General features: G+C 38.6%; 1 protein-coding gene across 4 annotated transcripts in view; it reads right to left on the reverse strand.

The window, feature by feature from the left end:
* Window positions 1-26,161, reverse strand: part of LOC133647083 (calcium-dependent secretion activator 1) — a 316,166-nt gene that overhangs the window by 56,307 nt on the left and 233,698 nt on the right. For all 4 annotated transcript variants that reach the window (XM_062043190.1, XM_062043199.1, XM_062043182.1 and 1 more), the window contains one exon: window positions 17,772-17,879. In XM_062043190.1, coding sequence (XP_061899174.1) covers window positions 17,772-17,879 — 108 coding nt within the window. The remainder of the gene's footprint in view (window positions 1-17,771; window positions 17,880-26,161) is intronic.

Raw genomic sequence — 26,161 nt, forward strand, 5'->3', positions numbered from 1 at the left:
CATTTTTATTTTCCTTAGCGGCAGTTGTAGTCCAAACGAGAATGTGTCTACAGTGTGTTGAATAATTATTTCCCAACCTTTGGACACAATGAACTGTGAATTAATTTCCATCTTATGTGCAGTACATTTTGTTCAAGGACATAACATGAATGCACCTGCTGTTTCCTATCCTTGCAAATACAAACACATTGTATCTCATTTAGGTCCCGGAAGAAAAGGTACTAGGAAAGATACAAAAAGAGAAGAATGTGTGTGCGCTAGGCACACACACACACACGCCCTGTTAACTTTCAGTTTCGATCCCTGTCAAGGCAAAGCAACTTAAGTGAACAAAAGCATGTCATTTCAGAGTTTAGACAGCGTGGTCTCCTCCCCAGTGCTGGTATTGCTATTGTTTGAACTTACTTCTTTTTTGTAGAATACATTGTTAAACTTCAATTCTAGTCAACTGTCATCATTTTAGACAACCTTAGAATAAAATGATCTGGATGTACTCTTCCCTGCTAAAGGGAGGGTCCCAATAATCCGTCCCACAAGGCGACTCGGTTAAGAATCTGGGTATTATCTTCGACCCAACACTTTCGTTTGAGTCACACATTAAGAGTGTTACTAAAACGGCCTTCTTTCATCTTCGTAATATCGCAAAAATTCGTTGCATTTTGTCCACTAGCGACGCTGAGATCATTATTCATGCGTTCGTTACGCCTCGTCTGGATTACTGTAACGTATTATTTTCGGGTCTCCCTATGTTTAGCATTAAAAGATTACAGCTGGTACAAAATGCGGCTGCTAGACTTTTGACAAAAACAAGAAAGTTTGATCATATTACGCCTATACTGGCTCACCTGCACTGGCTTCCTGTGCACTTAAGATGTGACTTTAAAGTTTTACTACTTACGTATAAAATACTACACGGTCCAGCTCCAGCCTATGTTGCCGATTGTATTGTACCATATGTCCCGACAAGAAATCTGCGTTCAAAGAACTCCGGCTTATTAGTGATTCCCAGAGCCCAAAAAAAGTCTGCGGGCTATAGAGCGTTTTCTATTCAGGCTCCAGTACTATGGAAAGCCCTCTCGGTAACAGTTAGAGATGCTACCTCAGTAGAAGCATTTAAGTCCCATCTTAAAACTAATTTGTATACTCTAGCCTTTATTAGACCCCCTTTTTAGACCAATTGATCTGCCGTTTCTTTTCTTCTCTCCTCTGCTCCCCTCTCCCTTGCGGAGGGGGACTTGCGGAGGGGGACTTGCACAGGTCCGGTGACCATGGATGAAGTGCTGGCTGTCCAGAGTCGGGACCCCGGGTGGACCGCTAGCCTGTGCATCGGTTGGGGACATCTCTGCGCTGCTGACCTGTCTCCGCTCGGGACGGTTTCCCGCTGGCCTCACTATGGACTGGACTCTCGCTGATGTATTGGATCCACTGTGGACTGGACTTTCACAATATTATGTCAGACCCACTCGGCATCCATTGATTTCGGTCTCCCCTAGAGGTGGGGGGGTTACCCACATATGCGGTCCTTTCCAAGGTTTCTCATAGTCATTCACATCGACATCCCACTGGGGTGAGTTTTTCCTTGCCCGTATGTGGGCTCTGTACCGAGGATGTCGTTGTGGCTTGTGCAGCCCTTTGAGACACTTGTGATTTAGGGCTATATAAATAAACATTGATTGATTGATTGAATAATTGCGACTCATAAGCTCAAATACTTTGTTATTTTTGTTATTAACCAGCACAGGTCACAACACAAACTTAGAACATCATCTGAAGAAGTAAAATGTGCCTGCTTAACATTTGTGTTTTGTTTTGTGTTTGTGCCTACTCAGACTCTCTTTAAGCTCATATTTATCTACTTAATTTCCAGTTAATAGCTGCTTACTTTCCGCTGCAACACTTTTAAAATGAACAAAGCTCTTATTCTGTTGTTTTAGGCTAGTTTATGTATTGATTGATTGATTGAAACTTTTATTAGTAGATTGCACAGTTCAGTACATATTCCGTACAATTGACCACTAAATGGTAACACCCGAATACATTTTTCAAATTGTTTAAGTCAGGGTCCACGTAAATCAATTCATGGTATAAATATATACTATCAGCATAATACAGTCATCACACAAGTTAATCATCAGAGTATATATGTTGAATTATTTACATTATTTACAATCCGGGCGGAGAGATTTGGAGGGGTGGGGTGGTTGGGGCAGGGGACTTAGGTTTGGTTGATATCAGCACTTCAGTCATCAACAATTATATCATCTGAGAAATGGACATTGAAACAGTGTAGTCTGACTTGGTAGGATACGTACAGCCAGCAGTGAACATGGTGAGTTCAGAAAGCATTAGAACAAGTATATACATTTGATTATTTACAATCCGGGGAGGTAGGATGTGGAGGGGGAAGGGTGTTAGTCAAGGGTTGAAGTTGCCTGGAGGTGTTCTTTTAGTGCGGTTTTGAAAGAGGATAGAGATTCACATTCTTTTACACCTGTTGGGAGTGCATTCCCCTCACTCGTGAACAAGACCCCGAGATACTTGTTCACGAGTGAGGGAAAGATGGAGAAGGAAATCAGCCGGAGAATCGGAGCAGCTGGGGCAGTATTGCAGTCTCTCTGCCGCACTGTTGTGACGAAACGAGAGCTGAGCCAGAAGGCAAAGCTCTCGGTTTACCGAGCTATCTACATTCCTACTCTCACCTATGGTCATGAAGTGTGGGTAATGACCGAAAGAATAAGATCGCGGATACAAGCGGCCGAAATGAGTTTCCTCAGAAGGGTGGCTGGCATCTCCCTTAGGGATAGGGTGAGAAGTTCAGTCACCCGAGAGAGACTCGGAGTAGAGCCGCTGCTCCTTCGCTTGGAAAGGAGCCAGCTTAGGTGGTTCGGGCATCTCGTGCGGATGCCTCACGGGCGTCTCCCTAGGGAGGTCCTCGTTGCACGTCCCACTGGGAGGAGGCCCCGCGGCAGGCCAAGGACCAGATGGGGGGATTACATCTCCTCTCTGGCCTGGGAACGCTTCGGGATTCCCCAGGAGGAAGTCGCAAATGTTGCTCTGGAGAGGGAAGTCTGGGGGTCTCTGTTGGAGCTGTTGTCCCCGCGACCCGATTCCGGATAAGCGGTTGAAGATGGATGGATGGATGGATGGGAGTGCATTCCATATTGATGTGGCATAGAAAGAGAATGAGTTAAGACCTTTGTTAGATCGGAATCTGGGTTTAACGTGGTTTGTGGAGCTCCCCCTGGTGTTGTGGTTATGGCGGTCATTTACGTAAGGAAGTAGTTTGACATGTACTTCGGTATCAGGGAGGTGTAGCGGATTTTATAGACTAGGCTCAGTGCAAGTTGTTTTACTCTGTCCTCCACCCTGAGCCAGCCCACCTTGGAGAAGTGGGTAGGAGTGAGGTGTGATCTGGGGTGGAGGTCTTAAAGTAACCTGACTAGCTTGTTCTGGGATGTTTGGAGTCTAGATTTGAGGGTTTTGGAGGTGCTAGGGTACCAGGAGGTGCAAGCGTAATCGAAAAAGGGTTGAACGAGAGTACCTGCTAGAATCTTCAAGGTGCTTTTGTTGACAGTAGCAGCATTTGTAGCAGTATGTTTTATTTTCTTAGTCAATGTGTTTCATTTTTAGCCATGTTCTCCAGTCCCCCGATGATAATACATATAAAAAATGTAGTTGATTAGTTGCAATGGTGATTAACTTAACTTAACTTAGAGGGGCCGTTATGCACTAAGTATAGACATACACAAACACAGTTAGCAGTATATCTACTAGCAGCAGTGGTGTGCCGTCAGGGCCAGCAAGGCCTTCTCTGCTGGCCTAACATAATCAGAAATCATGATCATAATTAAAGATACAAATATTTTTTAATTTACTTTCCCTAAATATCTAAATGTATTCATATTCTCTTCATGTCATATCATGCTCCTTCCACTGCTGTCGTTTTTAGGTTAGAATTTTTCATCTAATCAGAATTCAGCTAGCTTATGTTGCCATGCTGTACCAAATCTGCCTTCAGAATCAATACAGGCGTCTATGCACTGTAAGTGAACAGGCGCATACAGTTGATAGATAATCGCGATAGCCAATCAGATCACGGGTTGTTGTCAGTAAGGCCTTCTAGATGGCCTCACGTTGAACGTGACATTTACACGTCCTGTGATTGGATACTTATTGGGATCGTTAGTGGATTAATTTGAGAACACATAGTCGATAGACAGTTGTGATAGCCAATCAGATCACAAGTTGTTGACAGTAGTCTATCTAGGAAGCCTGATGTTAACGAGACTGTAATTGGATATTCACTTGTCATTCCAAAGTGAGTATCCAATCACAAGTTGCAACTTAGCAAGAAGCAGGAAGTGTTGACCCACAAAGAAGGAGAACAAAACGTTAATTAGGTGGCAGATATATATTTGCAAGGCCATTTTTAAGAAGGATATTTAAAGAGAAACTACATCTTGTGAGACGATGTCGGCGATGAAATAGGGAAATGCTCGCCATTTCTACTCGAATCGGCGTCGAATGGGTGAGTTCAAATATTGTATTTCTTTATTTTTTTCACGTTTAATGTTTTATGTTTTAATTGCTGATGCGGGTTTATTGATTTTTAAATGCGCCAGAAAATAACCCATTTTGTACACTGTTGATGTAGTTCAATGCACAATAGTGCGTAAATGTGTTCCTGTAAAGTATTTCTCCCGCAATGGTCATGTGGTGACATAAATGATGGTATTTTGAGAGGTGATCATTGAAGTCGGACATCACTGAAGGCCTAGGTGGGAAACGCACGGCCCGCCACTGACTAGCAGTAGCCGACAGAAGGACTGGGCTACAAGGTTTGAGCGACAAGTGATTGTTTTTTGTGATCAGCGTTGATTGGCATCTGCCGAACATGTTCTTTTTAACAGTAATTGTACAATAATGATTGGTGGCCTAACGATTTGACCGTTATTTCTCCGTGCGGGGTCTCATTTCTTGACGTAAGGCACACTAAGTTGACTTATTTACGTCATCGATGACGTCGACGAATTGCCCCAGCCCTACTTTTGCCTATACTGGATAAATACAAGAAGTACAGGTACTGATCAACTTGATCCATGACATTACTTCTCCTTATTACAAACATTTTAGTCATATGAAGGTTAGGAGAATCAAAGGAAAACAAGAAAAGAACAACAAAGCAGCAGAGAGGCAGCCAGCGACACCTTCACCTCTGTGAGGCCGCCAGCAGAACTAATAGAGCCTGACAACAAGAGAAGTCGTAGCGAGACTAATCCTGACAGAAAAGCTCTCATGAAGGAAAAACAGATCCAGGTCAAAGCAGAGGGTCAAGAATCAGCAACAAGCATTGGACACCTCTGTCGCGTCCAGCATGAGGTAGACTACAGGAGACAGATTGGCACCTCCAGGCTTCCTTTAACAAAATGGCACAGACGGATGGATGCCGCAACGGTACTTCCACGTCAATACGTCAATGATGAACACGCATTCAGCAAATAGGTGTGCCAGGGTTTTATACCTGAGTAACATTAAAAATGTGCTTCAGACGTACTCAAATGTAGTTTGTTGCATCTTTCGACATAAATGCATACACCGACAATCATGAACTAATTTTATACAATGCTTATCCTGTTATTGATCATAGAAGGATGGGGCTTATCCCAGATGACTGAACCCTGTTGGGAACTCGCATGGCTGCGGTATTTGTGACCCCGAGATACAGGAACCAGGAGAGTGACGATCAGGTAAGAGGATTTTAATGTATTTAAACAGAGAAGGAAGCAGTCATGCATTTAAACGATCCAAAACATTAATCAATCCTCGGAGCAGACGAGGTAGGCATAAATAGACGCCTGATTATTAACACCAGGTGTGGCAAGGCTGCCAATCAGCAGCAGGTGAGGGGAAACAGCGCTCAGTGAGACAAGCAGGAAATTGAACCAAAATAAGAGCACTGATCGGAATAAACACAAAACAAGGAAACACAAACAGAAGTGAAGTGACGGATCGTCACAAACCTTGGACTGATCAAGCTGTTCTTTCAATAATGGGGGGATAGAATACATACTGTGTGTAGGGCTGTGATATACGACATACAATATAAATGATCATCAATAATAACCATTTTGCCAAAGGATAGAGCTTTTATTAATACCGTCGTAATATCGTGATAATGCATACTGATGACACGTTTCAGCTTTGTTCCGCAAATTTGACATTTACATTTGAACAGAAGTGTAGATAAAACATGTTAAAACAGAAAGTAACCAGATATTAAAATTAAATTTGCAGGTAGATTAATGTTGTCTGTCTATCTGTGTTGGCCCTGCGAAGAGGTGGCGACTTGTCCAGGGTGTACCCCGCCTTCCGCCCGATTGTAGCTGAGATAGGCTCCAGCACCCCCCGCGACCCCGAAGGGAATAAGCGGTAGAAAATGGATGGATGGATGGATTAATAAAAGTTTTGAGAAAATATTACAACTGGAAATGATGCCATATGTTAAATTATGAGCCTTTGTAACCCATTTTGAAACAATTCTATTATCATTTATATGCCAAATTATATATTGGGATATATATTGTTATTGTAGGAGACTGCAACATACATCGCGATATAGATTTTAGGTCATACAGTATCTCCTATACCTAATTATAATTATAGCAGACGTAAAATGACAAAAGTACCTGCTTGGGGTCTAACGTACATAGATTTGTAAATTTATATTTCCGTACAGATCTTACAGTACAGTACAAAAGTGTCATCAAAGTCAGGGACAGGAAGCGTTCATAGTGTCACGTGTCAACTCAGCAAACAAATACAGTCCAGCTTTTGGCTAGTGGCAGCCATGGCCAGTGATAGTGCCAAGGAGAAGCCAGAGCTCGAAAGGCCTCATCTGTTTGGCAACGCTTGTTCTTCTCGGTCAAATATGTAAACAAAGATATACGTGGATAAGTTGAACGCAGTGTGCCGCCATTGTTCAGTAGAGATGGAGAATGGGACAACACTGTCAAAAAAAAAAAAAAAAAGAGTAGATTTTACGGTAGAAAACTGTCAGCACAGTCGCCAGAATTTTAGCGTAAAAATAACAGTGATATCGAAAAATTCTGGTGACAAACTGCTAGTTTTTTTTACTGTAAAATATTTACTGTATATTGTCACGCTTGGGTCACATTTTACTGTGCGGGTCGTTCTCCCAAGATGCAGCAGGAACTCCAGAGGCAAGGTGCAGGTGAGACAATGATGTATTGTCCATGCAAAAATACAAAAGTACAAGATACAAACAAAAAAACACGTGCCGATCGGGGGAGCAAAGAAACTAGCTAGCGCGAAAGCTTTGCATAAAAGCAGGAATCAAGAATCATGGAAGCAGGGAATCATCAAACGTAACTTGTTGCATAGAAGCAAATAAGACAGCCAGAAAGTATGTTTTCTGAAAAACAGGAATATGTAGCACTCTGATTAGTGCCCAGGAGCAGGAGAGCGTCCCGAACACTAATCAGAGGCCGGTGAAACTATTCAGCACCCATGGTAACCAAAACACAAACCCAGAGGTGCTGAAAACAGAACTGAGGTAGTAAAATTAATAGAACAAAACATGATCCGGGCAATTGATCATTACATATACTTTTTTTACACGATACAATCTTGAATTATTAAAAGTGTACATTACTACAACTTGCAAACTCTTACTGTTGCACCAGAAGTGTCCCACACCTTGAATTTGATTTTCCTTCACATAGAGTAAAAGTAAAATAAATGTATTATAAATTACATATATTATAATAAACTAATTTGCTTTGACACCTAACACACAAATATAAGATGTGGACATTTTGACCAACAAAGGAAATGGTTTTAGTGTGTTTAATGTTCAAATTAATGGCATACAGTTCCAGTACCTGTTAAGGAATTCGGTACATTCATAGGTACTTTTATAGGTCATGAATGAATTCTCTCTGTTCAACCGAGTAGCGATTATTCTCTGTGCGTAACCTGTTTTAAAAAGGTTTTATTATAATTTTTATACCAAATAATATATTGCGAGAATCGGTTTGAAATGAGAATCAATCTTGAATCAAAATGTCATCCCAAGAATCAGAATCCAATTCAATTGTGCGATGTTGCAACAGTCACATCCCTAGTAAACACACAACGCAAAGTCAATAGGTGGAATTTAGGGGTTAGTTTATTTATTTTGTCAGCCATCAGTTGTTGTTGAGGACAATGTTTGGACGATTGAAACCATTTTTCACACTACTAAGTGATCATGATGTGTGTTTGCAGAGGGGATGAAGTCCTGATGTTTGGATGTTTTTGGGCAAACATAATAAGATATCGACAAACAGTTTGGATTAGTAAAACCGGAGAGAAGCTGTCTGTCTGAGCTGTGGATAAAGCAAATCAACACGAGATCAGCACACTTTCCCAACACCAGTTAAGTTGAGCATTGTGATTAAGATGGTTTTGTTGAAGTAAACATGTTTGTGTGATCTTGTTTAATAGGATGTCAAGGAATGTTTTGGAGATTGATCACACATGCGCATAATATCTGGACCGGGCTCCAACAACTTATCAGTTTGCCATTTTTGGTTCTATTTTGCACTACATTGTACATTCTTCATATAATTGTATATTTGTAACTGCGCCGCGAGATGCAATGAAATGTACAGTACAGTAGTTCTATTCTTTAGAACCTGCGGTTCGCTACCTGGAAACATAAAGACGTCTCACAAAGGAATCTTTCGTACCACTTTTTTACCCCGACGATTTTAAACGGTTGTTTGCTCACTCAGAAAAACAAGATAATCCTTCAGTCTACAGATTAGATGCAGAGAGCTGCAACTCATCTAGCTGCAGGGATTGTTTAAATACACTTGATTTTGGCGATATGCTGTTTTGGTGGTACTTGACCCCCAGCTTAAGTATTTAAGGCAAACGGCATCATGTGACCGAACGGCAAGTTAATTAAAGCTTGAGCTGTTTACTTTTAGTCAAAGGCAAGAAGGAAGTGTTGCACAGTAAATATTTTCCATCCATCCATTTTCTCCCGTTTGTCCCTCTCGGGTCGCGGGGGGGGGGCTGGAGCCTATCCCAGGTGCACTCGGGGTACATCCTGGACAAGTCGCCACCTCATCACAGGGCCAACACAGATAGACAGACAACATTCACAAACTAGGGACAATTTAGTGTTTCCAATCAACCTATAGTAAGTATTTTGAAGTCACAAATTTACTTTATGATGACACACTTGCATATTCTGAATTAATAATACTAATGTGTTTAATAAATAACACTTTTTTTTAATCACATTTTAGCAGCAGGCAAGCCAGTAGTAAACATTGTCAGCATAAATGTAAAAAAGCTAAAGTGATATAGTGTCAGGGGCACGGGGGGAATGAGCAAACAATACACATCTTCAGCGCCCCTATCAAAAAAAAAATTGCACAATATATGGTAAAATATCGGCAGCTGTGGTTGCCAGAAATTCCCCGTAAAAAACAGTCACGATGTATAGGACATTAAGGTATGTTAATTTTACAGTTGATAACTGTTTTTGCTTACGATAAATTACAATGAAAAAAAACCGATGCATTGTTAACCTGGTTAAAAAAAAACAACTATCGAATTTACGGTAAAATATCGGCAGCTGCGGTTGCCAGGAATTCACTGTAAAACAAATTAGGGTCAATTTTAGTTTTGCCAATCAGCCTATCCCCGGGTGCTTGTCTTTGGAGGTAGGATGAAACCAGAGTACTCAGAGAGAACCCATGCAGTCATGAGGAGAACATGCAAACTCCACACCGAAATACCACTTAGCCTAGGAACCGAACCCAGGACCTTCTCACTGTGAGGCATGAGCGCTAACCACTACTCCACAGACTTTCAGTACCAAGAAAGACATTTTAACACCTGTTTACAGATCACTTATCGAAACTTCTTTAATCTGTAACATCTCACCCATTTTCAACTTCCTCACTGTCACCACCAAAACAAAGCTCTCCTGCATAATAAATCAGGCCGGGAAAATAACCAGAACAACTCAACTTTCTCTGACTGAAGTGCTTAGGCCAGGGGTGTCAAACTCATTTTAGATCGGGGGCCACATGGAGAAAAATCTACTCTCAAGTGGGCCGAACTGGTAAAATCACGGCACGATAACTTAAAAATAAAGGCAACTGTTCTTTTTTTTAAAACTTACATGTTGCGGGTAATAGTGTTCTATCTTTATTTGTTGTTATTTATATTTTCTGAATAAATCATGTGATAATGTTCATCAGTCAACTCATTGGTGTTCATTTTCAATCCATCAAGATAAAAAAAAGATATCAAAATCAAATTACAGTATGTTATTTATGTAGTTTGATCATTTTCCTCGACTGATGTACTAACATCATGTGGTTTATTTTGTACATGTGTAGCATCATCTACAAAGATACAAAGAATTGCTATTGCGACACCCAGTGGACACATTTAGAACAGCAGTTTCGTTCATTCAAAATTTTCAGGTACATTTTTATACTTAGCAAACTCAGATAAAACCTGTTCGCGGGCCTGATCCGGTCCTCGGGCCGTACGTTTGACACCCCTGGCTTAGGCGTGCAGTGGGAAAGAAGGCTGTTATCATAACTGAGGAGCCCTCCCGCCCCCAGGATCACTCCTTCATGCTGCTGCCATCAGGCAGATGATACAGAACCCCCCTGGCCAGGTAAAAACATTTACAAGAAATAATTCATCCCCTCTGCAATAACTGGGCCAAACAACATGAAATAGGCCGCACTGTGTCTCTTGTATACCTGTTGCTGTGTTTAATTGGGTTTTTAATTTTGCAATCGAAGCCATGTCAAAGACAAATTTCTCTTTTTAATGTAGAAACAGACAATAAAGCTATATTCTATTCTATTCTATTCTACAAGAAGATTTTACTTTCAGAACCACAATCAGAAATACTTTATTATCCCGAAGGGAAAATTCTGAGTATTTATACAAGCTTTCACTGGACAACTCACAACACAGCCTTATCCAACAAGTTCCTTCAAGTGAGCTATTAAAAATTAGCCTTAAATGCTCCGTATCTGTTAAATAGTTGCTTGCAACCAGTTTCAACACACTCAATGTCTGGAACCCCTTGCCACAAAATTACAAGAAAACATATTGTTAGCCAAAGGTTGTTTAGGCTAATGCTTTAACACAAACCACTAAAACAATTAAGGTATGCTGTAAATGTAAATGTACAATCTGCAAAATCTTTAATTTATCAAGAATATTACCGTATATATTTGAGTATTTGCAAATGCATTGTACCATTTTTCATTATTTTCACAGTAATGTCATGTGTTTTGTATGTATTAAAACCATATTCATTTAGGTTATCTACTGTTTCTTGGTTTGCAGAAATCAACTACTTTTACTACTGTGATAAACTATTTTTGATTTTACGGTGTTTTACTGTTGCTATTTAGCAACTGCTTGCCGAAGTTTTTACGGTCATTTTTTACAGTATAGAAGCATGTATGTGCTGGTGCCAGCAATTTAGAGTGGTTTGTATTGATAAATAAACAGAATATTTTCAGGTTCTAAAATCGTATTTCATTTAAGTCTGCAGTCTGATGTAACAATCGTCATAATTATTCACCAAAATAGGGATGGGTATGGAATTTGGTAGACTGGCAGACTCTGCACTGGCTCAAGTACTTGGTGGAGAAACAATCAGTCAAGCACTCAGAAGACACTAGTCGGATTGCCTCTAGGTAGACCTGGGCGAGAAAACGATTTTATCGATAACTTCAAGTTTTTTGTTGCAGACGATTTAGAAAATTTTAAAAAATTGTGTTTTTTTTCTTCTTGCTCTGCAAACTTTTTGCCTCAAGAGCTTCCGTAGCTTTCGCCCTTCCCCTTATTTTCTTAGGGAGATTCACACACATAGCACAACATGTCTAATGCTAATGCAACCGAGAGCAAGACGTTTGTTCCAAATAAAAGAAAAGTGTTGTCAGTGGTTTGGTTTCGCAGCAACAGGCGTGGAAAAAAAATGCACGCTGCAAAGTTTGTTTAAAAAAGGCAGCAGCACAAAAAAACCTGTTTCAGCATCAGAAACAGAAGCAACCAGCCGAGTGGGGGAAATGCAACTCACTGCAAGGAGAACAAGAACCTAACAACAAACAAACAAACTACCGCTGTATGTCGCTAAAGATGTGGTGCCCTGAAGTGGAAAATCCTGCGTTTATCTACTTACTAAACTATAGGGACCTCTCATTGCTATATTTTTATTTACGCAAGTATTTCATTCAAGACAGAAGATTTGGATGATGTTTTTTTATTTGCACGCAATGATAATCAAATGTTTTGTTTACATACTGTACGTATTTTATTAAATACAGAAGTTGTGCCTCCCATTAGAAGCTCTATATTGAACTTTATTTGATTAGGAAAATGCATACTAAACAAAATATGAGCAAAAACATCACAGTAAATATGCCCAAATGAGCTAAAATAGCTCAATTTAATCTGTTTCATCTGTGTAGTTTAAAAAAAAAAAAAATTCTATACAAAGTCCAATTTCTGTTTTTTCAGAAAAAAAATAACAACTTTATAACTTTATTAGAATTTTGCTAATTTTTTGTGGTTTTGGTCCAATATGGCTCTTTCATCTTATTGGGTTGCTGACCCCTGATCTAGCACAAACTTTCACCAACTCAGAGGCAACGCAGCAGCTCAGTATGTCTTAGCTAGTTACCGCTCTATGATCAAGGCACCACTAAAAGTAGTTCCTCTACATTGCTCTTATAATAACAATATCGCTAATACTTGGTTAACATGCAGGTCAAAACATGTAAATGGAGCATTATTGGTGATTTTTTTAGAGGGCGATATGGGCGGAATACATGAATGCATTATCCTGATTGTTAACCGCGTAGTACGAATCATATTTCACAATGTGACTAACAGGCTAAATTCCAAAAAAATGCAGTTCCCCTTTAAGGCCTACCATAGCTCAGGGTAGAAGTATTTAACACATTTAGTCACACGGTTTAAAACGGGATTCTGAAGCGAATAATTGGTGTGACTCTTCCTACAGCAGCCCCAACAGGTAAATTAAGTTTGACACCGTTGTTCTAAAGCAAGTTTATGCAAAACCAACTTTTCTTACTTATTGGTACCTGTTTTTTTGTATTTGAAATCTGTATACGTCTTGAAAATGTGAAATCAAACCAAGGAGGCATGGTGGAGATATTTATCTTCAATCTTGCCTCCCTTCATACTTCCTCCAAATGAATCGTTTGGAATTTGCCCAATTTGTGACGTTTTTCCCCAAGTGTGACATCAGCGGACATCTCCATTTATGGTCAAATTCTACCCGAAAAGCTTTGCTCGAGTCTGCCATTGTAGTATGAGCGTTGTACCATATTTTCGGACTAAAAAGCGCATTTATTCTGTGTCATATGTGTTTTATGTTGCACGATTGCACCAAGAAAAATTCCTAGTTTGTGAACCCGTTCTCAAATAATGGCAATAAAAACTATTCTGATTCTGACTTAAAATCCTTTCATTTTGTCAAAAAATCGACAGTGCGCCTTATAACCTGAAGCAATTTTATTTTATACATAGTGTAATGATAAGTGTGACCAGTAGATGGCATGATGCTGTTCAATGGACAGCAGATTATGCATAAATGGTAAAGGTTTACCCAAAGTGCTTTGCCCGGGTCCGCCATTGAAGTCGGACGATGTAGTAAATTAGCTCCTTCTTTTTCTCTATTCTCTTGTTGTGGGGCGTTCATCCTTCGCTGTTGCCATTTTTAATATAAAGTAGCGTAGAGTTCTAACTTATATCTGTCAGTAGACAAGACCAGTACAACAAGGATGACGGGGAGAAGACGCTGTCGAAGTGGAGCTACGTAAATAAGAAAGTGGCTTGAAGATGATCTGTAAAACATAATCTATGCAACATTTTGAACAAAGAACCACCATTACATGTTATGTAGACCACAATAATTGTTTAAATTTATTTATCATAATATGACCACTTCTACGCGCCTTTTGTATAAAAATAGACCCGAATAGACCTGCTCATCGGCAGGGCACCTTATAATCCGGTGCTCCCTATGGTCCGAATAATACACTTGTCAATAAGTTCCTTCTTTTTCTCGATCCTCTTGTTGTGGGGCAGATTGGATCATACATGCACATGCATTCTCCGCTGTTGCCATTTCTCATGCAAAGTAGCGTATCGTTCTAACTTATAGGAGCGCTAAACAGTACAACATGGTTGACGGGAGAAGATACAGTCGAAGTGGAGCCACGTAAATAAAACCGCCAACAAAACGGCACATTCTGAAGAGACTGTCAAAAAAGCGGCTTGAAGATGGTCTGTAAAACAGAAGTTCTGCAACATTTTGACCAAAGAACCACCATTACATGTTATGTAGACCACAACAAAGTGTTTGAAATCTTGGAAAAAAAACAATATATGACTCTTTTAAACACGCTGCTTTGTTGACACATGAGGCCCCTTCTACACTAAGCCTATCCAGGGTAAATCCCATCTAACCTTATCTGTGTCCACACCAGAGGTGGGTAGAGTAGCCAGAAATTGTACTCAAGTAAGAGTACTGTTACTTTAGAGATGTATTACTCAAGTAAAAGTAAGGAGTAATCACCCAAATATTTACTTGAGTAAAAGTAAAAAGTATGTTGTGAAAAAACTACTCAAGTACTGGGTAACTGATGAGTAACATACACACACATGTCATATATATATATATATATATATATATATATATATATATATATATATATATATATATATATATATATATATATATATATATATATATATATATATATATATATATATATATATATATATATATATATATATATATATATCATACTTGCCAACCTTGAGACCTCCAATATCGGGAGTTATTTACCGCTAGAATTCACCAACTCGAGTATTTCATATATATTTCATATATATATATATATATATATATATATATATATATATATATATATATAATATATATATATATATATATATATATATATATATATATATATATATATATGTATGAAATACTTGACTTTCAGTGAATTCTAGCTATATATATATATTTATTTTATTTACATAAAAGAAATACTTGAATTATCTATCCATTAGATGGCAGTATTGTCCTGTTTGACTTCTCCGTTCATGACTGAGAAATCATTTCGGCCACCGTGTTCAATGGAGAAGTCTGTTCTACATATTTACAGGCAACATACACCTTCCCCTTCGAACTGTCCTGTATGAACTGAAATTCTTGTTTCCATTCGTTTTGGAACTTGCAAGCGTATTTATACTGTGGGAAAGCGGACGTGAGAATAGGCTGTCCCCACTCAGTCTCAGGTCCGCATTGAGCTGGAGGGGGCGTGGCCTCCAGCTCCGGCTGAATACCGGGAGTTTGTCGGGAGAAAATCTCTGCCGGGAGGTTGTCGGGAGAGGCGCTGAATAACGGGATTCTCCCGCTAAAAACGGGAGGGTTGGCAACACATACATTGATATAAACAGTATATAATTTATATTTATTTATTTTGCCGTTTTTGTTTACATGTTAAAGGTGTTTAATGAATATACATGCATGTTTAACATATAGATTCCTTTCTTACATGAAGACAAGAATGTAAGTTGGTGTATTACCTGATTCTGATGACTTGCATTGATTGGAATCAGACAGCAGTGCTGATAACGTCCACGTTTTCAAATGGAGGAGAAAAAAAGTTCCTCCTTTCTGTCTAATACCACATGAAAGTGGTTGGTTTTTTGGCATCTTATTTGTCCAGCTTCCATATTCGTTTTTATACACTTTACAAGAAATACATTGGCGGCAAACTCCGTAGCTTGCTAGCTTATTTGCGCTGGCTTTCGGAGACTCTTATTTTGTAAGCGCAGGCGCTATGGAGCGGCACTTTTATTGTGAAGACAGGAACTGTGCAGTCAGTCTTTAGGCTTTTGACGGGATGTACGGTTGAAATAAAAAAGTGTCTTTTTTCCTTCACGCTTTTGATTGATTGATTGGAACTTTTATTAGTAGATTGCACAGTACAGTACATATTCCGTACAATTGACCACTAAATGGTAACACCCCAATAAGTTTTTCAACTTGTTTAAGTCAGGTCATGCGACCGCCTAGATCTGTTTGATTGGTCCAACGTCACCAGTGACTGCATCTGATTGGTGAAACGCAGTGAAACGTCACTAGTGACTGTATTTGGTGAAACGCAGGCACTTTGAAGGTTTGTCTGACAGACCAAAAAAAACAAAGCGTGCATTAACAGATCGATAAAAATTAGTAGCGAGTAGCGAGCTGAATGTAGATAAAAGTAGCAGAGTAAAAGTAGCGTTTCTTCTCTATAAATATACTCAAGTAAAAGTTAAAGTATGTTGCATTAAAACTACTCTTAGAAGTACAATTTATCCCAAAAGTTACTCAAGTAGATGTAACGGAGTAAATGTAGCGCGTTATTACCCACCTCTGGTCCACACACACACACAATGGTCGTTTAAGACCCCCTGATCCCCTCCATTCGCCGGGGGAACGCGACCTACTACGCATGCGCGAAAAAAATGTGCAAGTCATAGTCACCTCACCTCTGACCTGGAAGTGTATCCTTACCCTGTGTTTCAATGTATCCTATTGCCACATTTCTTTTAACAGTAAACCTTGCTTGCCTCACCATCAGCAGCTGTTAGACTAGCCCTATTGCAGTGAATCACACCTGAGCCATCATACATGAATCATATCTTTAATGGACTTGTAAAAGTAAACAATGTGATAAAGAACATTTTACACCAATCATAGATATCTGTTCAGGACGCTGTGCTGGTAGGCTGAAATTGGCGGTTGTACTTAATGGCCACAACCACTTCAAGGCTTCACAATAGTTATGGAGTACAAAACTAGACGTTGAATAATTGTTTGACATACATCGCGGACAATAACTAGTAATAGTCTGCTTTGCCAGTCCAAATGTATTCGCTGTTTTCCGTAGTCTGTCGTTGTCTCCCCTTTGACAAATGGACAAGGTTTTTCACTAAGTAGAATCACAGCTGACCTGGACATTCGAAATTTCTCTTGCCGTTCCTCTGGCACAACACACTCGTTGACAAACATATCCCGACAGGCTGCCGTTCTTCCAGGCCTTATCCAAAACCGTTGCTCAACCGTCTATGTTGCCGTCTGAGATGTGTTGTATCCGAAATAGCTGCAATCGCACGTTTGCTTCTCTTAAGTGTGTGATTTCCACATGGGCATGTCAGGATGACTCGCTTCCATCTTTCTGAAGTTACTTTCTGTGTGGGGCGCGGTCTTTCTGGCGTCACTTCCTCTCCGAACTCAGTTTGTAAACGATCAATGAGTCCATACAAAGCTAGGAACCGGAGATTCAAGAAATAGACTGCGCACTTACAGGTGTAAAAAATTGTCCGAGGAGGGGGACCTTAAACGCTGATTTAGTGTGGCTGAAACGAGGCTTAGGCTAAATAATTATTCGTTTAAGCTGTTATGCGGCTTAGTGTAGACAGTGCCTAAAAGAGTGAGCGTGTCTGCCATTTGGAAACAAACAACCATTACAAGATCATGACATCCCACCCAAGCCTGTATAGACAACATCGAGAAAGTTCTCTCCCGTTTGCTGTCATGACCAAAACTGCATTCAGATGAACACTCCTTGGATTCAGACAAATAAGGATGATGATGACGATAAGCTCCAAAGCTGTGGTTTACTTACATCAAACAATCTTTCAATGTAGACCTCCTCATTGACCTTCTCCCGCAGCATGTCCTGGGAGTGACGCACACACGTCACATAACCGTCAGCCACATCCATCCCAGGCTTCTAAAAGAGGCAAGACACAAATATATCATAGCAGGTACTAATTAGGTTACACAAACATCTTCAACTTATTGCTCAATATATGACTGATCCAATTCAGGCAGCTATTTCACCAAATATTAAAATAGCACTGTTGTTTGTTTGTGCTGGTTTGTGCCGTTTTTAAATAATTCTGTGATTCCTCCACGCCGTCCTAATCTTACCAAACTACCCCTAAACATTTCTGCTGGTTTGTGCTGTTAAGGTTTTAACGTAATTAACATTTTATTATTCATACCGGCAGTGAGTGATACTGAAATATGACAGCACAAACATTGATTTGGAAAACGGGCTCAGGGGGGCTACGTGTTAATAATAAGACATCAGTAACAATAAAACAATTAATAGCACAAACGATCTGACAGCACAAATGTAGCACAAACGTTGGGACAAGTTTGGAGGGATTTGGAAAAGGTGGGGGGGCGACATGTGAATAATAAGACATCAGTAACAATAAAACCATAACAGAACACTTTTTTTTAACAGCACAGACATATCACAACTGTTTGGGAGAAGTTTCGAGGGATTTGTACATGCTGAGGGGAATGCGTGTGAACTAGTGTTGTCCCGAAACCAATATTTTGGTACCGGTACCAAAATTATTTTGATACTTTTCGGTACTTTTCCAAATAAAGGGGACCACAAAAAATTGCATTATTGGCTTTATTTTAACAAAAAAATCTTACGGTACATTAAACATATGTTTATTATTGCAAGTTTGTCCTTAAATAAAATAATGAACATACAAGACAACTTGTCTTTTATTAGTAAGTAAGCAAACAAAGACTCCTAATTAGTCTGCAGACGTATGCAGTAACATATTGTGTCATTTATCAGTCTATTATTTTGTCAAAATTATTAAGGACAAGTGGTAGAAAAATAATTATTAATCTACTTGTTCATTTACTCTTAATATCTGCTTACGTTCTCTTTTAACAAGTTCTATCTACACTTCTGTTAAAATGTAATAATCACTTATTCTTCTGTTGTTTGGATACTTTACATTAGTTTTGGATGATACCACAAATTTTGGTATCAATCCGATACCAAGTCGTTACAGGATCATACATTGGTCATATTCAAAGACCTCATGTGTTCAGGGACATATTTTCTGAGCTTATAAACATAATATAAATTTTAAAAAAACGGGAGAAGATGTGGACGTAATCATAGTAGTATCGACTAGATACGCTCCTGTACTTGGTATCATTACAGTGGATGTCAGGTGTAGATCCACCAATGGCGTTTGTTTACATTGTCACGGCGGTGAGCTACGGTGTGTAGTGAAAAATGTTTAGCTATTCCTCGTCCTGCAGGGATGATACTTGTAAGAAACATACTTTATTTGTCGCCATGGAGGCGAGGATTAGTGATTTAGAAGTAGCTAAAACACTGGGGCTGGACTTTAGCCGCTAGCTAGCTAGCCATGTCTTAAAGCACCTCTTCCGGTGGGCGTTTCAGTGTTATAGCTTCACCTTTAGCGTTAGTTTTTAAGCCAAAATGTGTCTATTCTCCCTTTTCTGTCTACACACATTGTCTGTTTGTAAGTAATCCGTGATTGTGCACTGCGGAATATGTTCGTCTGCTTGTAAACCAGCAATGACACGACGTGACGACGACGGGTGTGGGGAGGATGGTGGACCGGTACTTTTCAAAGGTGGTATAGTACCGAATATGATTTATTAGTATTGCGGTACTATACTAATACCGTACAGCCCTACTGTGAACAATAACATTTTAACAATAGTAGCGCAAATATTTTTTAAACAGCACAACATAGTTTCGAGAGATTTGGACAAGTTGGGGCGGGCTGGGTGACATCAATGGTCAGAAAATGTATTTTAGAATTACTTACAAACTATAAAAGCACAAACAACATTTCTGACCCCAAAAGGGACAAGCGGTAGAAAATGGATGGATGGGTGGATGCGTTGTATTTTCCACTTTTACTGACACTGAGGATCAATATAAAAATGATACTGGACGTTTGATCGGTGTTTGACTTATTTGGAGTCTGCGGGGCTCTCGTGTTATTCTGTCACTCAAGAGACTGAAGCTCAGCTGCCAAGTAACTCCTGCAGTCTGGTCATGTGATAAGTGGGTTTACCAGACTGTGAGGGGGCTCTCAAATATTCACTGTGGACAATACAGTACACTTCAAGTAAACCTTGTGTCACGAAATATTTAGCCTTCCGGGCCGTTATCGTCATGAATAAAAAACCGCATGCCTGTTTCTAAACTCCATTAACACACTTGCAATGTTGATCACAACGTGCAAATGAAAGTCCTTTTTTATGTTACATTTGTACGTTCGGAACATAATTAGCATGCTGGACTGGGAAGTGCGACCCCTGCCAGCATAAGCGCTGTTTCGTCACAATTTGTCATGTGTTGGCAGCTAATACACACACACACACACACACACACACACACACACACACCACTGACACACTCCCAAACACTCAGCAGCACCACTGCCACCCTGACAGCAGAATGTGTTGCACAACATGGGCTCACAATGTACACGGCGCACGGAGCAGGCACGAGGCAGGCGGGCTGCCAGTGTCTGGCCACATGAATATAAATGGACATTAGAAACAACAAACAACACCGTCTGGATGATGACGCTACGAATGAAAACTTGCTCAAATATTTACAAGACATGCAGTAAACAGTGCAGCATTTGCCACAATGGAACAAACATGGCACGATTTGGTCACAATTGTTCAATAAAAAACTGACCAGATTATAGGAGTATATTTTAGGGGTGCATGATAAATATCAGACAAGTAATTATCAGCGCTCGAATTTTACCGCGGCACTGCTGCATTTGCCGCGACCGCCCTCGCCATTTGCCATAATGCCCAAAAAAATGACCAACATTCGCGGCAAGAACATGCCGTGACCGCCCTTGACTTTTTACTTGTTAATGGACAAGGGATGTAACAGTAAACGGTATAATGATAATTTGCGATAATTCCTGACTGTTAGTAATACCGTTTAATTTTTTAATGACCAGAAAACCGTCATTTATTAATGCATTTTCGGCAACACGAAGTCAGGCACATGCACACCAGTAATGTTCTTTCTTTCTTTTCTTTCTTTTAGTTTATTTCGAACATGAACACATTTACATCATAATACATCACACAATTTCATATCATTTCATTTACATCATGCCCGAAAAGGAGTAGGAAGAAGCAAAGCTTATTTAATCCTACCCCTTTCCCACTTCAAAGCATTTACAATTATATAAAATCATTTACTGACCTTTTTATATAATAAAATAACATCTATGAATTAGTATATACAACAGTTTGTAATATGTAATTAATTAATTCAGTCATTATTAACATACTGAGATGAAGAATATTTTCAATAAGGTTGGAAGTTTTTCTCATAATTCTTCTTCTTTGTACTTTGTAAGCACTATTAATTTAAACAACCTCTTAAACTGGATCATGTCAGTACAATTTTTAACTTCTTTACTTAATCCATTCCATAATTTAATTCCACATACTGTTATGCTAAAAGTTTTAAGTGTTGTACGTGCATATACATGTTTTAAATTATTTTTTCCTCTAAGGTTATATTTCTCCTCTTTAGTTGAGAAGAAATGTTGTACATTCTTTGGTAGAAGGTTATAGATTGCTTTGTACATCATTTTAGCTGTTTGCAATTTTACCAAATCACCAAACTTTAATATTTTTGACTTAATAAATAAAGGGTTTGTATGTTCTCTATATCCAACATTATGTATTATTCTAACTGATCTTTTTTGTAACATGGTTAACGAATGTAGCGCACATTTGTAGTTATTTCCCCATATTTCTGCACAATAAGTCAGATATGGTAACACTAGTGAGCAGTAGAGAATATGAAGTGATTTTTGGCCCAGGACGTGTTTTGTTTTATTCATTATTGAAATGTTTTTTGCTACCTTATGTTGTATGTTTTGTATATGAGATTTCCAGTTCATTTTATCATCTATTAATACTCCCAAAAATCTGGTTTCTTTTACCCTTTCGATGTCTACTCCGTCTATTTGTATTTGCGTATGATGCTCTTTCCTACTATTACCAAATAGCATTATTTTAGTTTTACTGAGATTCAAAGATAGTCTGTTTTTGTCAAACCATCTTTTTAATTTGTTCATTTCTTCTGTTATTATTTGTATTATCTTCTGTGTGTTCTCTCCTGAACAGAAAGCAGTTGTATCATCTGCAAATAAAACTAACTTTAAGTCCTTTGTAACTTTACAAATGTCGTTTATATAAAGATTAAACAATTTTGGTCCCAGTATTGATCCCTGCGGCACACCACAGGATATATCTAGCCGTGTTGACATATTTTCACCCATCTTCACATATTGCTTCCTGTTGGTTAAATAGCTTCTTACCCAGTTCAATACCAAACCTCTGATGCCATATCGTTCTAATTTTTGTATTAAAATATCATGATTAATTGTATCAAATGCTTTTGTTAAGTCCATGAATACTGCTGCCGCGCATTCTTTACCATCTATTGCATTGGTAATTTCCTCTGTTATTTTAATTAATGGTATTGATGTTGAGATATTTGATCGAAATCCATATTGGTTCTCCATGAGCGTCCCACTTTTGTTAATAAATAAATCTAATCGACTATTGAATAATTTTTCCATGATTTTGGAGAATTGTGGAAGTAATGAAACTGGTCTGTAGTTAGTAAACTGGTGTACGTCTCCATTCTTATAGATTGGTACGACTTTTGCAATTTTCATTTTGTCTGGGAATTTTCCGGTTAAAAAGGATACATTGGTGATATATGTCAGAGGTTCTGAAATGTCTTCTATAACCTTTTTTATCGTTACCATATCTATTCCATGACAGTCAGTTGAAGTCTTGTATTTACAATTTTTTACAATTTTGATTATTTCTTCTTTTGTTACACTTTTAAGAAACATGGAATTGGGATTTCTGTCTATGAGCTCACTCAAGTCCTCAACTGACCCATCATAAATAGTAAAGACTGGCAGATGGTCGCTGATGTCGGTTGTTAACAGTCCACTTGTTATATTATTATCAAAGACATTAGTGAATATATTGTCAATAAGTGTAGCAATGTGACTTGCAATTACAAACTCATACTATACATTGTATCTGTGAAATCATTAATGGACTTTTGCTTGTTGGGGTTCAAGAGATCAATGTTGAAGTCTCCACATAAAAAGAGTACTTTTTGACTGATTCCATTGAAAGTTCCCTTAATCCAGTCTTCAAATCCTTCAATACTTGAGTTGGGTGCCCTATATATACAACTGATCAATACATTTCTATTTCTTTCATGACATATCTCAATGGTTATACACTCTAAAACATTGTCAATAGCCAGTGACATGTCTTTTACCACCTTGTAATGGAAGTCCTTCATCACATATACAGCAACTCCGCCTCCATTCTTATTTACTCTATTAATATAATTGAGTTCAAATCCTTCTAGTCCAAAGTCCATTCCTTTTTTTGGATCCATCCATGTCTCTGATACAGCGATAATTTTGAAAGGTTCTTTAAAGTGTTCCAAAAATAATTTCATATTGTTAAAATTGGCATACAAGCTTCTGCAGTTAATATGAATAATTGACAGTTTGTTATTGGAATTAATGTTGGTGTTGTACTGTACTTCTGTATAATATAAAAAATTATTGTCCATGTTTGGCTTGATAATCATGGCGGACCAACGACACTGACTTTGCTGCGGAGATTTACCCTCGGCGTAAACGGGGCCAAGCGCTTGGTTTAACGTAATTTTCCCTCGCTTCCCGCCGTGCGTTTAAAGGCCTACTGAAATGAAATGTTCTTATTTAAACGGGGATAGCAGGTCCATTCTATGTGTCATACTTGATCATTTCGAGATATTGCCATATTTTTGCTGAAAGGATTTAGTAGAGAACATCGACGATAAAGTTTGCAACTTTTGGTCGCTGATAAAAAAGCCTTGCCTGTACCGGAAGTAGCGTGACGTCACAGGTTGTGGAGCTCCTCACATCTGCACATTGTTTACAATCATGGCCACCAGCAACGAGAGTGATTGGGACAGAGAAATTGACGATTACCCCATTAATTTGAGCGAGAATGAAAGATTTGTGGATGAGGATAGTGAGAGTGAAGGATTAGAGGTCAGTGGAAGCGATTCAGATAGGGAAGATACTGTGAGAGGCAGGTGGGACCTGATATTCCAGCTGGGAATGACTAAAACAGTAAATAAACACAAGACATATTCAGTATATACTCTATTAGCCACAACACAACCAGGCTTATATTTAATATGCCACAAATTAATCCCGCATAACAAACACCTCCCCCCTCCCGTCCATATAACCCGCCAATACAAATCAATCCCACAGCCCAAAGTACCGTTCACCTTCGTAAAGTTCATACAGCACATATATTTCCCCAAAGTTACGTACGTGACATGCACATAGCGGCACGCACGTACGGGCAAGCGATCAAATGTTTGGAAGCCAAAGCTGCGTACTTACGGTAGCGCGTCTTCTATCCAACTCAAAGTCCTCCTGGTTGTGTTGCTGTAGCCAGCCGCTAATACACCGATCCCACCTACAGCTTTCTTCTTTGCTGTCTTCATTGTTCATTAAACAAATTACAAAAGATTCACCAACACAGATGTCCAGAATACTGTGGAATTTTGCGATGAAAACAGACGACTTAATAGCTGGCCACAATGGTGTTCCAATATGTCCGCACAATCCGTGACGTCACGCGCAAACGTCATCATACCGAGACGTTTTCAGCAGAATATTTCGCGGGAAATTTAAAATTGCACTTTACTAATCTAACCCGGCCGTATTGGCATGTGTTGCAATGTTAAGATTTCATCATTGATATATAAACTATCAGACTGCAATGTCGGTAGTAGTGGGTTTCAGTAGGCCTTTAAGACGCACTGCTGTGTTTAGATGGAGACAGGTGTGGACAATATTGGAGACAGACGCACTTGTCCCCACACTTAAAGTATACAGCGAAGGAGAAAACTATTTGATGTTTTGCAGCAGGTGAGGTGTCGTGAATGTTGTCACAACTTGTTTATAAAGTATTTAGTTTGTTTACTGGGATGTTCACTCCTCTATTATTTAACTGCAAACTGTATCAGTGTTCAAATAACATCAATACTAGCTATAATGTTTTGTCATCTCATCGAACTGAACGCAGGCAGTGAAGATTGTGTATTCGATGTGAGCGGTATCACTCCGGGGGGGTTTTTTGTTGGCCAAACTGTTGTACTGAAACACTAGGGAGGCGTTGGAGAAGAATAAAGCTTGTTTATTAGACTTCATCTTCATTAGCCAAACTGCTTTGTGTTTTATTTTGATATCAAAAAGAAAACTCCAGGTTTTGTTTACATTAATTGTGTTTTTTTCATGTCACTTAAAAAATCATTCATGTGATATCACTTTGTTAATGTTTTATTGTGTATAGTTAATTCCTTTACGACATATTTGTGCTCAAACTCATAATGGATCTGTCCAGATACATCATCTACATGATGAACATAACTTAAAAAAAATAAAAATAAAAACTCTCTTTATCAAATTGTAAAAATAGAGATAAAGGTATCACGTAATGACAAAAAGCTGACAAGTTGATGTTATTAAAGAATACAATTTTTTTTAAAATATTTGTCTATAAATATATGGATAACGTTTATCTATAGTCTTTTTCTTAGACATTACAAATGACATGATGGTATTACGTTCACACCCTAACACTGCTTTACTTAACAATCAGTAATCATGATTTATAATACTAATTACAATATTGATAACAATAATTTTAATTATTACTTTGGCCATAATTGGCAGCCCTAGATCTCATACATGAACACTATATATATATATATATATATATATATATATATATATATATATATATATATATATATATATATATATATATATATATATATATATATATATATATATATATATATATATATATATATATATATATACATATATATATATTTTGGTTATTTTTTTGTTGTTGTTGTTTTTTGTTTTATAAACCTTTGTTTATAAACTGCAACATTTACAAACAGCAGAGAAACAATAATCAAAATAAGTACAAAAACAGCGGTGAGGCTACGTCTCATGAGGTGGCGTAAGCTAGCCAATGATGTGTCATGTGCAGCTCACGTGACGACGGCGTCTCCTTTGCTGGAAAAATTCGAAAAATGGCGCAGGAAAACAC

The sequence above is a fragment of the Entelurus aequoreus genome, linkage group LG01, assembly GCF_033978785.1.
Source record: "Entelurus aequoreus isolate RoL-2023_Sb linkage group LG01, RoL_Eaeq_v1.1, whole genome shotgun sequence".
In the NCBI taxonomy this organism is placed as follows: Eukaryota; Metazoa; Chordata; class Actinopteri; order Syngnathiformes; family Syngnathidae; genus Entelurus; species Entelurus aequoreus.